At 36.0% G+C, this 13,902-nt stretch overlaps 1 protein-coding gene across 3 annotated transcripts in view; it reads right to left on the bottom strand.

The window, feature by feature from the left end:
* Nucleotides 1-13,902, bottom strand: part of IPO11 (importin 11) — a 200,996-nt gene that overhangs the window by 50,330 nt on the left and 136,764 nt on the right. The window contains exon 28 of one of the 3 annotated variants that reach the window (XM_038530704.1): nt 3,184-3,355. The exons of the other annotated variants lie outside the window; for them this stretch is intronic. Within the exon in view, the coding sequence (XP_038386632.1) occupies nt 3,334-3,355 (22 nt within the window). The 3' untranslated portion in view covers nt 3,184-3,333. Of the gene's footprint in view, nt 1-3,183; nt 3,356-13,902 lie in introns of those variants that run through there. 3 annotated transcript variants of the gene reach the window in all.

Here is a 13,902-nt window from a genome sequence, read left to right as displayed (position 1 = left end):
TTTTTATCTTTCACTTTATTTTTATCTTTCACTTTAAATATTTGTTTTGTTTGAATCCTTTTTTTTTTTCCTCAAATAATATGTCCTTTTAGTAATTAAAGAAAAAACGTAATTGGAGTTGTGGGAGTTGTGTGGATAAAACCACCAAAAAATGAAGTATTAAAAAAATTTTCAAGGTAAAACAAACACTACATACCCTTCTCTAATGAAACAAGTAATTTATGTAAGAACAGATTTATTTCAAATGTATTCATATCTTCTGCTAAAATCACAACCAAAGCTTTAAGCTAGCAGGGAAAAGGAGAACGAGGGAAAACTCTTGGAGGAGGGAGGGAGCTGTGGCTTTAGCTTCTCTGAAACTTCGGGTGTATCTCAAAACCACTCCTCAGCTCCTTTCTGCTTTTCCTCAAGTATCTTACAGCAATGGCTCTCCAGGTTTGGTCCCCAGACCAGCACTATTAGCCAACTTGTACAAACACACACTCAACGGGTGCCACTCCAGACCTACTGAATAAGGAATCTGGGAGGGGCAGGGGGCAACAATCTGTATTTTAACAACCCAAGTAATTCTGAGTTTGAGAAGCACCATATTAAGGTATACTGGACAACACAAAACATTCTTATAATTACTTCAGCTTCACAATTACAGACTCAGTAATTATCACTTGGTTTAAATACTCCCAGACTTCTTCTGGCTAATTTCATATAGGAAGTATTAACTTTTAATAATAAAAACAAGAAATCTGGGATAAGAGGAAGGACAGCACAAACATGAAATACATAATACTCAAGAAAAGATTTTTAATACATATTTGCGGCTCAGGTCCCTGTTAATAGATCAAGCATGGGCCCTTACTCTATGTCCAATAGTCTACGAAGTATCAATTTACCCTAATAGAGACAAACAGGACATAGTTTCCATGGCTTGAATTATCATCTATCTACATTAAAGATTCTGAATCAACACTACTATCTCCTGGGGGCTCTTTCATCTTATTCTTCCTCAATTACCTGTCTCCCCAAATCATGACCCCAATGGTTGATGTTACTCCTAAGAGAGAATCATATGCTTCCGGTATACTAGACAAATGGAAGGTTACAAATTATTTTACCAGATAGATCTCTCCCCAATCTTCTGCTTGTGGGACATTTCCACTTGAAGATCAGATGTGAATCTCAAATTCAGTGTATCCAAAACTGAACTCATTATTTTGTCGCCACCCATATCCCCATCCTTTTGCTTCCTTTGCTCATTAAATGCAACAGAACGCTGCCTAAGCCAAAAAATTAATATCTTTGACTTATCCCTCACCTGCCACCCCTCAGCCAACCACCAAGCTCCAGAATCTATTCATTCTTTCTGCCCTTACCTTGGCACAGGCCTCCAGTACCTCTTTCCTGGAATGGTGATTCAAATTCCTACCCAATTAACCCTGCCTCAAGTCTCATCACTCCTTCTAGAAAGAAGGTACTCTGTAAATGGTAAATCTGATTATGTCATTCTGCTACTTAAAATCCTTCCATGACTCCCTGCTGAAATCACAATATCTTTCATCATCTGATATATCTCTCTCCAACTGCAAATCTCACACTACTGCTCATTACTCTGCCTATCCCGAATTTTAGTTCATGAAAAGTAGTGTTATTTCTCTTTCCTCAACTCCTATGATATGATGTTACCTCTACTTATACTCAGCTCTCTTCATTTCCACTTATCCTTCATGATCCAGTCTCAATGTCACTTTTCTCATAAAGCCATTTCTCATTTCCACTTATGTTATGCCCAGTAGCACCTCCAAGTGCAATACTTACCACCCTGTACAGAATCCATGTGTCTCCTCTAGATTTCTAGAACAGAAGCCATGCCTATGTTGTTCACAATTAGCCCCTAGACAGTAGCATGGCATGAAATTAAAAGCATGGGTTCTGGACAGCCCAGGTGGCTCAGTGGTTTAGTACCACCTTCAGCCCAGGGTGTGATCCTGGAGACCTGGGATCGAGTCCCGCGTCAGGCTCCCTGCATGGAGCCTGCTTCTCCCTCTGCCTGTGTCTCTGCCTCTCTCTCTCTCTTTCTCTGTCTCTCATGAATGAATATATAAAAAAAAAAAAAAAAAAAAAAAAAGTTCTCAAGTCAGTCCTAAAAAGTGTCACAAGCATTAAGGATTTGAGACAGTCTCTTAAACTCACTTTCCCTAGATTTCCTTACCTATAAAATATAGTTATACGGTTTTTTAAGGATTAAAAGTGATACGTGAAGTATTTATTAGCGTAGTACTTGGTACACAGAGATGGTAGCTAGTATTATTACTTAATATAGCACCTATCAAAGATATATGCTAAATGAATACAGTATTCATAAATTATTAAAAACATGTATTTATTAATGCTAAGCTCATAGAATTCATTGTATTTTCAAATAAAGTTTATAATTCTATAAAGTGGCTTCAGTTTAATTCATGTCCATGGCACTGAAGTTTTCCTGTAACTAATATTAAGTTGAATTATAAAGCAGAATGTTCAAAGAGAATCACCTGCGCCTCACTTTCAGGAACAATTTGCTTGTGAAGTCGAATCTGCTCCAAACCAGGGCTTTCTAAAGAATTTGGGGAAGCGTTACAAACTGAGGCAGTTACATTATACCTTGCTGACTGATAAAAGCTGTAGTATTCGAGTCTATTTTCCCCTGAGTTTTCTGGTGCCTTTAGTTTTTGTTTAAACTGAACAACTTTGTAGATCAAAAAAATGATTAAAACACAAGCTAAGATGAAAAAAGCTAGCAAAATGTCAAAAGCCTCATTCAACTTTTCAACTTCTTGTGTACAAATGAGAGATGTTTTCCCTGACACCGCAGCATCATCAATCGGTAGAGCACTGTTTTTTTCCAAGTTCAAGTTAACAGAAGAGGTAAGCTGTATCTGCACAGGTAACACTGCAGTAGCCTCTAACGGATTACCAAAGGTATTCTCTTGAATAAATCTACTGGCAGGTGAAGTACGACTTCGTTCCCAGAAAGTAACGCTCTCAGTATTTTCCAAATGTTTCCCATTTGTGGTTACTTTATGCCAGGCCATCATTAACGCAGTAGTCTTGTGATGAATATGAAGAGATTTTATAGCCCAAGATCTGGATACATTTGTCGAAGATGTAACACAATTTGTAAAGTCAGTCCATTTAATGTAATGCAATGCTCTGCCGCGCATGGATGGGGGATTCTGACAATAGATGTTTAGTGTAATGGCTGAAGATGCTAGCCAGTCGCGAAGGCCCAAGAGTTTGCAGTTACATTCCCAAGGATTAGAATTTGCCTGAAGATGAGTCAGTGAAGACAATGGCTTAAGGACCCTTGGATGTAAGTCTGTAAGATTATTAAATGACAGATTAAGGATCTTCAAAGATGCTCCCATGTTTTCAAACGTATCATTATCAATGCTGATTATTCTGTTTCTATCTAACTTAAGGTAAATTAAATTCTTTAACAAGCTAAATGTGTCAGAATTTAAGTTTTCTAGATTATTATGACTTAAGATCAAATGTTTAAGATGATTAATTCCACTAAACCCATCCCTAGCAACATTTTTAATTCCTGAATTTTTCAGGAGGAGATACTCCAAGTTGACAAGTCCTTTAAATGCAAAGGGCTGTATTGCTCCAATATGGTTATGAGACAAAGAAAGTCTTTTAAGGCTCTTAAGTACCTCAAAAGCATTTGACGGTACTTTTGTTAAATTATTACCTCCTAGATACAAACAATCGAGGTTTCCAAGATGTTGAAAGCCTAAATCTGATATCCTCAGAATTTTATTGTTCGATAAATCGAGTATCCGAAGAGCAATCATACCAAAAAAGGTACCACTCCCCAGGACAGTGATGCGATTCCTTTGTAGATTTAAGTACTGAACTGAAACTAAATCATTAAATACTCCTCTTGGAACAAAAGCTACTTGATTAGACTGTAAATATAAAGTACGAAGACTGGAAAGTCCCTCAAATATTCCAGGATCCAAGCGTTTTATAAAATTATTATTTAGATATAGAAAATATAGATGCCTCAACTGAACAAAGGCTTTTGGATATACATACACAATGCTAGAATTATCCAAATACAAGGCTACAAGAGAATGAAGTCCTGTTAATTCTCTCTCATTTATATGAGATATATTGTTTCCAGTCAGATACAGAAAAACTGTACTTTCAGGAAAATTCTTAGGAATACTTGAAAGGCCTAAGTTACGGCAGTTAATATGTCTCCCAGTGCAGAGCTGGCAAACAGACGAACATCCAAGAATCTCTTTATGGAATAAGAATATAAGATAACAGGTAACAAGTAGAAAAAATCGTAGGCAAGGCAGAGAAAAATGTAATCCACACATAGCCCTGTTCTTGGTTTTTCTGTTCATATCAGAATTGGCTATAAAAAAAGAAGGTAAAACTTTAAATCATCAATAAGTTCCCAAAAGTACTGTAATACTAAAAATTCTGTATTTTCTTTCATTTTGATTAGTATCAGCCAACAATACATATAAATATCATCAATTGTACAATTATGCTAATTGTGATAGCATCATAATGAGTTTGGAATGTGTTCTAGAATTAACACCACCAGGTCATTAACCCACTGTATGACAAAATGATAATTCATATTTAATGAACTGCAAAATAATATGTTTGCTAAAGCTAATATAGAATATTACAACTGACAATAACACAGTGACAAATGATGATTTGGGATAATGGTCTATTGGATATATATAATATGTCCTTTCACCAAATTAAAGTCAATATCAAATAACATTATAATTTATGAAAACACAAATTCACTACAAAAGAGCAATTAAACTCTCAACTACAGCTTTTCACAAAAGCAAATTATTTTTCGTTTCAGTTAAAAGTTTGTATGTAAATAAATAATCTTACCAAGACCAGGAATTGATACTATCGACACTCAGCTGATTCAAGCAAAGGTTTTCTTCCTAAATCTGAAGAGCGACTTTTCTAAACTCCATTTCTTTCTGTGGCACTGCTGACCTCCACCCTTCCACCTTTTTTTTTTTTTTTCCTTTTTTTTTAAGTCACAGTTTGCTCAGGAAACACCACTCTTCACACTGGTTCCTCCACAGTCAGTGTGTAAAACAGAGGTTACCATGGATACAGGAAACTGAGAGACAGGAAGTAATTTTATCTGTGTTTCAAAAGTATTGTTGAAAGGAAATCTCAGGAACTTATTTTTTTCAGAAAGCAGTTAATTTGAGTTTTCCTAACACATATACCTAATCATCTGATAATTTTTAAAAATAAGTATTTTTTTAAAAAGGAAATGTGAAAATTTAAATATTCAGAATGAACAAACTGTAGCAACAACAACAGATAGCTATTGAAAAGCAACAGATAAAAAAAAAAAGAAAAGAAAAGCAACAGATAGCTATTGAAAAGAAAAAGTAAGGTGAAATAAAAGGTAAATGCAGTAATAGAATTTTGGTTAATTTTTTTAAAAGCATAAAATATTTACATTACTTTGAATACACTTCACAGACTTCAACTTTCTGTTAGTCTTTAAAAAAAAAAAAAAAAATTAGCAAAAACAACATGCAATTTCGAATGGTGAACACAAATGTTGTTACCCTAACCAGAGTGCTCTAACAACTCAAAGAGACTTTTGGGTATAAAAAATACTGAATATCACCAACTAGCACCTTAATTTATTAAGGTATATACCTTTCATTGTAAAGTGATATAAAGTCACACACCAAATTACTGGCAAAGGTTACATTTGGCAAGAAAAGTTAGGGAGAGTGAAAAAGACCCTTTAATACTTTTCGACATATATGCATCTGAAATACTGTGAATTTTTTACAATAAAAATCTATATGTGTATACTGTGATATTTTAGGGTAATGATTTAAAGAGTGAACTATAAGTTACTTATATATATATTGCTTATTCATTACTTTTCCAAAAAGCCCATTGAATTGGCTAATTCTGACGCTGATTATTATTACTGATACTCTGGTAATACACTTCAAGGATCAGTAATGATATATATATAATTGTATACTGTAACTCTCTTGTGCTATTAAAGCATCTTTCACATCAATTACTTCAGATAATAATATGAATTACTTCCATATTGAATATTTGGTAAAATACTCAGCACTTTCTATAACAATAAAAAATTAAAGGTACATACTAAATAACAGATCTTCATCAAAATGATTTAGAATTTTCACAAATATCCTTTGTGGCTAGCTATTGTTGTTGCTATTGAATGAAGAAATTAGAAAAATCACCACCAAAAAACCCAAATGACAGAGAAATGACATGAATTGAGGTAAAGATGGAAGAGCTAGGTTTCTCAAGTCCATCTTGTGTTTAGTGTTCTCTCTCTTTTTTTTAAGACTTTATTATTTATTCATGAGAGACACAGAGAGAGAGAGAGAGAGAGAGAGAGAGAGAGAGAGAGAGGCAGAGAGACACAGGCAGAGGGAAAAGCAGGCTCCATGCAGGGAGCCCAATGTGGAACTCGATCCCAGGACTCCAGGATCACGCCCTGGACCAAAGGCAAGCACTCAACCTCTGAGCCACCCAGGCGAACCATGTTTAGTGTTTTCAAGAACATAAAACATAATGAAGGATTTTTCAATTGCGTCATACAACTTCAAGAATTATGATAGAGTTCAGGATACCACATCCCAAAATATAGCACTGTAGCATACAGAATGTTCTAAATTGAAGGAATCTGAGAAAAAGAAGCATTAAAGAATCTCTCTGATCCCTCCCCTACCTCCAACCACACCCCCATACCACCTGCTCTTTGCTGCTAAAAGAGGTCATTAAATAACTTCATGTGAGAGGTGCCCTCCACTCTAAAGGAAGGAAAGGAGCATCCTTATCTTTGAAGACAAAGAGACTCTGAGAAGAATCCAAACAACACCCACACACACACACAGTGTGCTACAATTACCTCATACTCTGTGCCCTATCCTATTTTTCCAGACTTTTCACTCTGCATCAAACCTAGCATAAAAACACACAGGTTTGGGATGCCTAGGTTAACAGTTAAGCCAATGGCTCAGGTCACAGTACTAAGGGTTCTCAGATGGAGCCCCATGTGGGGCTCCCTGCTCAACAGGAAATCTGTTTTCCCTTTGTTACTCCTACCCCCACCCCCACAACTCCGCTTTTGCTCTTACATGCATTCTCACTCTCTCTCAAATAAATAAAATCTTAAAAAAAAAAAAAACACACACAACCATACACACACATAAATTTAACAATCCCTTTTGGATCTTCAATTCCTTTTGAAGGCTCCCATGTCATGTACAGCTTACATTACATGTATACGCTTTTCTCCTGTTAATTTTAGTTTGATTTTCAGACTCAGTTAGGGACCCTGAGAAAGTCAAGGAAAACTTTTTCCTTCTCTGGAAGAACTCATCGATATCAAAATAAAATTTAGGGGAAAAACTACAAAGTGATAAGATGATATAACATTAACTTTGTCCTCCAATTCCAGAAATATCCAAAGCAGACAAAAATATTTATTCTTCTTAGATCTCGGAAATAAAACTCTTAGCAAATTCCACTACATAAAAGTGACAGAATAAAATAAACTGTCTTTCTCCTATTGCAAAAGCTGAGGTAAACTAAGGTTGACCACCACAAACAATAAATCTACATCCAGTATCAAGAAAAAACAAAGTTTATTTAGCCTTTCTGTTCATAAGGTTCATAGGGGTTACTGCTGTTAAGGACAGTGATCACTACCACAGAAGAACACAGAAATCAAGACCTCAAAACAGGGTGATACAGGGACAGAATTCAGAGATCTCTTCATCTTACTCGCTATGAGCACATAGCTGAATAGTGGCACAACTGGCCACTCAAGATTTAGATTAATAGTAGAGTTTCCCACCTTCCCGCTGCACTGACTGGAAGGTGTATGTCCTTGTGCATTAACTACTACCATTTCACAGCCAGTTCATATTCTTGGGGTAATTTAAAACTATCTCATTACCTTGTCAATCCTCTAACATGTGTGGTAATGTTTTCATATGATCTCCAAGGCATAATAATGTTCCCCGATCTCAACTGTGATATTTTGATTTTATTCTAGAATAACATATCAAAATGGTTCCTCATATCCCTTTTCTGAGTTCTACTAATTTTCATTAGAACTAGAAATAGTTTTAATGACAATCCGCTTCCTAAAAGAGCTTCCTCTTTTTCTTCTCCCAGGAAACTGACTCACTGAATTATTTTTCTCTTTCTCTTCTTGTGGACCATCATTAACACTGCCTTCAAATAATCTATTTCAGGTATCAATACAAATCTATTTTCTTTTCTATTCAGAAATTCCGTGACAAGAGAATGCATAAATCAAGCAATTATTGTATTACTGTCTTTTCAAGATTATTATTTAGATATACAGCTATATTATTTAGATATACAGCATCTACATATAAACCAATCAAGATGGGCTTACATAGAAAGAACAGTTGACAATAGTGCTTACTAATCTTATGGATCTTAAAAGTAACTTATAGACCCTAAAATCAAGAGAATCAAAATCTGAAACGATGTTTACAATTAAAACTATTCTGGTAACAATAAAAAAAATATTACTTTACTCAAGGTAGGAGGAAATTTTAGTGAAAAGCAGTTTCTTAATATAGATTACTCATCAGTTGCAAGGAAAAAGAACAGCAACTGCACAGTGGAGAAATCAAACACCTTCACCAGAATTAACATCATTAATGAGAAGCAGGTGGACACTACATGCCACTGGATATAGTATTTCAAGAAGGACAGCATCAATCACTTAGGTGATATTCCAACGAAGGATGAATAGCCCCAATCTAATCATTAGAAGTCATGAGACACATCCCAAATGAGGAATGTTCTATTCTGGGAGCAGAAAAAGGAGGGAGGGAAAGCAAGAAAAGGACTTATTCTTCAAAAATGTTAGTCATAAGAAACAAAGACTCAGGAAATATTACAGAGTAAGAGACTATAAAGACATAACAACTAAATGCAAGATCTAATCCTAGACTGATGCTTTCAGGAGTAAAAGGCCAGGATCTATTCACCTTACATGCAATTAATTCAGAAAATAAAGCATCAAGTATATTGTGTGTGCATGTGTAATGTATGTATCTGCATGTAATGATGGTGAGGGGTATATGCTAATAACATCCAGGCTATCATGCTCATGAAACTAGAGACTGGTGAGGGAGAAAGCTTAAAAGCACTAAACACCCAAATGTTCTTCAATGGCTAAAAGTGTCATATCCACATGATGGAACACTACTCAGTACACACAAAAACACTAACATTCTAATGACACAAACAACAGCTTAGGCAAATTTATAAGGCATTATGCTGCTTGACAAGACCGATCTCAAAAAAAGAAAAATAAAGTTATACACTGCCTGGTTCCATTTATACAACATCTTCAAACATACACGATTACAGTGAAAGAAAACAGATCGGTGGGAGCCAATGAAAGTCAAGGAAAGAATGGGATTCTGAAGGCATGCAGCACGAAGGAGTTTCCTCTGGTGATGAAGCCGTTCACCTGTGTTTTGACTGCAGTGATGGTTTTGCAGTATACATGTATTAAAATTTATATTAATGTATAACGCCTCCAAAAGTCAATTTTACTCTATGTAAATTTAACAAAGTTTAAAAAGAGTCATTATATTTTAAAATACAAATATTTGTGGCTAAAAAAGAAAAAAACATTAAAAAGCTACTAAACAAAACTAGTTTGATTTACAATCATGATCAGTTTTATAAAGGAAAAATACTAAAAAGCATGTCAGTTTACAGAATTTGTCAAGATTCTGAAGCATGAAAACAACAAAGCAAACTCCAGAGAGAGAGAATAGCCAGCATGGTTGATAGAGAAGATGAGAGAGACTAGGGTGGAATAGGGCTCGAGAGGGAAGACAAAAAGGCAAACACCAACCAGTTGTTCCATGGAGACACTGAAGGGTCTTGCACTAGAATAGGGATAAGATCATTTGTGTTTTTAAAACATGGCTGTTGTCTTCTCTGTGGAATATGGCTTGGAGGAGATCAGAAAAAAATGAGGAAAGAGCAATTTAGGAGTTAACAGTCCAGGAAGAAGACTAAGACAGCTTATATGAAGATAGTGGAAATGGAGGGGATGGATCTAAGATATATTTAGAGGTGTAGTCAACAGCTTTGGTAATGGATTAAATGTGGATATTGAGAGGTCACACTGTCAAAGACAATTTCCAAGGTTCTGACATGAATAACTGGGTGTTCAGAAGAATCCAAAACTGAGAAGAGCACAGCGCATTGAGTATTACCCAATTCAGACACATTACTGAGAGCCTGCAGGTGCCAAACATTGTGCTAGACTCTAAGGATACTAAAGATAAAATCTGCTCCCTGATCTCCAAGAACTCAAGATGTTCTATGAAAGAATAAATGTTCAGCTGGCATCCTCATTATAATAATATCCTGCCTATGCAGGGTATTCTATAAGCGAGTACTCTATATCTGGTGTTAAGTAGAGGGAAAAAAAAATCTGCACATTATCATCATTACAGCCAGAATTTACTTACTGAGCATATACCACTTTAAGCAATGCTCTAAGCACTTTCCATGTTTTACGTCACTTAATACACAGAACAACCCAACATGTAGGTTGGTTTTAAAGATGAGAATAGGGATATGGTAAGTACCTTGCTCAAGGTCACGCAGTGAATTCAGGAGCCGGGATTCCAATCTGCCCAGTGTGGTTCAGAGCCTGAACTGTAAGCCTTTCACTGTATGCCCTCAACCCGAGTCCAACCTCTAAGGAAGTTCAGAAGGTAAGATACATAAAAAGCACAGAAACAGAGTAAGCAAAACATGATAACGAATGTATGACGCAGTCAAAAAACTTCAAGAAGGCAGAGAAACCGGAAGGACTTTGACAAATGAAAAAAAATGGGAGAAAGATAAAAAAACGTCCAAGGAAGGCAAAGATTTCAGGGAAGGCAACAACACTGGGGCCCTTTTACCACCTAGCATTCTATCTGCTTCCTCCAGTTTCCCTTCCACCTGGCCTCTATTCCAAACCTTTTTACTTGATCTATAATAAATCTGGGGATTTAAGGGCTCCACCGCTGATGAATGTTAACAAGAGTAGCACAAGCTGCTGTCCAGCTGCACATTCAATGATTATCTTAAATGTCTGCCAAATACAAACTGAGGGTCAACCCTACACAACCACTCTGTACAGAGGAGTCAATGGAAGCTTCTTCCATTGGAAATACCTGCCAATTTCTGAAAGGTGAAATGGAGGCAGCAGCAATAATGAACGAACAAGAATAATGAACAGAGTGAGAGTTGGCAGGCACGCACAATGTCTGTGCATGAAACAGCTGCATGGAGATAGTATCTATCTTCAAGTGCTGGCATGGGTCACATTTGGACAGTCTGAATGGGAGACAGCCTTGGAATAAATGAGGGACAGCCTCAGGAAAGCCTAAATCGGTACCTCACACACTTGGTCAAAATAACTGACAGTTGTAACATTAACAGTAGCAATATTAATACACAGATAATAGTATAGCAACAAGTGAAAAGGTTATATTCAATCATTTACTATTAAAACTCTTAGGCATTCAACATTTTAATGGGCACTGTATATACATTCTCCAATTTAGCCTCAAGATAACCCATAGTTGCTGGCTGGAAACATCAAAAAATGAAGAAAGGCAGGCAATGTCACATGAACAGTAGGCAAAACACACCCCTGAACCCAAATTTAGCTTTCTTCACCACCATGATGTGTCTTTTCCTCTCCAAAACTGCGGGGGAGAGTGAAAGCAGAAGCTCAAGGAAAAGAATCCCCAAAAGTAGGATGCTCTTCAAGCGGTAAGGGTGTATTAGGTACACAAGAAAAATTAGAAAGTCCATAGGAATCGTTATTTTACTCCTTTTATACCTTTGTTGGACCAAGTTGTACTCTGTCACAATTGCTTTAGGCCTAGACCCAATACCTCATTCTCATTCACAAACTTCATCTCATTCTAAAATGGTTATAAGATCCTACAACTTCAAAGTCATCTTACCGGATCATAATTTGGGTCTTTTGGGTATAATATTTAAAAGTTGAAGGCTATACAATGGTTACTGATTTACTACAGGTACTGAGTGTCTATAAGATGACTGCCACCTTATGAGAAGTTTGTCAGAAGCATTTATCTGATTTGTAGATGGGGCAGCTGCCCTAGATTGAGGAAAATACTGAGTATAGTCCCATATTCATAAGCATTCAGAAACTGTCCTTCCTCCTGTAGTTAGGATAGGAGACAGAAGACAAAAACAGTCCTAAATATGCAAGGGCATACTGAATAATATGTCCTAAAGGTGCAGTGGGATGTATCACCAATTCAGAGCAGGGTGCTCTAGCACATAATAGGAATTTTAAAAATATTGCTGAATGTTGGTTTTATCAGTACCACAGGCTTTATATTAAGAGAAGAATATAGAAGCATATAGGTTCTGCTATGTTTCAAGAGTACAGTGAATCTTTATTGGAAATGAAAGCCAAAATGAACTATTTCCATTCAAATTCTAAGGTTAGGGATAGAAACGTTTCCAAACAGTTTTAAAAGGGTGTAACTTCTTTGGGGAAGAGGAGTAGAGAATGAGATTTCAAAGTACTGACAGAAAAGCAAACTGATGTTCAGTTTAAAAAAAAAAAAAAGTTTTAGAACTGATTACAACCAGTTTAAAAATTACCAACCCCAGAATTAGAAAATTTACCTCTTTTTTCACAGAACTGTTCTGTATACAGATAAAGGCAGTGAACCTGCAATTATGGCACCAATTGTTCATCTTCCTAAACCACCTTGTCTGTATCTTCCAGCTTCTGTTAAATAACAGCTACCAAAACTCAAGTACGAATACTAATGAGCTCAAAAGTATGTATCTTATTCAATTTATGTTTGGGAAGAAAACCAGCCTGTGAATTCACAGCAAGAAACAAAAAATACATATGCAGAACAGTCAAAAAGCAAAATCATTAAAAGCTGTACCACAGAGGGATTTCCCCCAGTTGAATTAAATGATCATAACCAGTAATTACTACAAACCAAATCAGATTACATACAAAGCAAAGCATTCATAATCCAAAGGTTATTTTTTGAAAAGCTAAGTATATCTATCCCGTTTGTAAACTACACATTCAAAAGGAAGATAGAAAGTAGAGCCTCATCAGCTGAAGTCCTGGAATTTCCAAAAATTCTAAGACATGTTTTATTCTCCTTATCTAACAAGGAGAGAGAGGCATATGTCATCATTCAATATATCTTATAACGATTGTTTTCATGGTTGACTGGCAAAATACAATTTCTCAACAACTTTCCCCATGACACCTCACTGCTCCTTTCTTCAAGTTTCTACATGAGATAATATAAACTGTTAAAAATCACTTCAAACCAAAAAATAATAATAATAAATTTAAAAAATTAAAAAAAATCACTTCAAACCAATCTTGAGGAAAAAAACAGCAAAAATAAGAGCAACTACCACAAAACTAAAACCCTAGACCATCCTAGACTGTAAGTTCCACGAGGCCAAGGGCCACAACCATTTTGTTCCTCCTAACCTCATTGTCTATCATTCCACAGATGGTCAGTTTAGTATTTGATGGAAAGGGAGAGAGAATGACCATTTAGCTAAGGGGTAGAGTAATCACTAAGGGTGCTTTCTGCCACTCCGATTCTGAAATGAGTATACTATAAGGTACAGTGAAATAGCTTGGCAAGGCTAGATCGTCTTGTCTATCATCTGCACACAAGAGGTAGAAGAAAAGTATGTTTTCCATCAGTCTTCTCAGATTGTCTTCTATCTAAACTCTAGAGTGAACACAAGAATCTGATA

Source organism: Canis lupus, chromosome 2 (assembly GCF_011100685.1).
Source record: "Canis lupus familiaris isolate Mischka breed German Shepherd chromosome 2, alternate assembly UU_Cfam_GSD_1.0, whole genome shotgun sequence".
In the NCBI taxonomy this organism is placed as follows: domain Eukaryota; kingdom Metazoa; phylum Chordata; class Mammalia; order Carnivora; family Canidae; genus Canis; species Canis lupus.
This window is presented reverse-complemented; position numbering and strand designations above follow the sequence as displayed.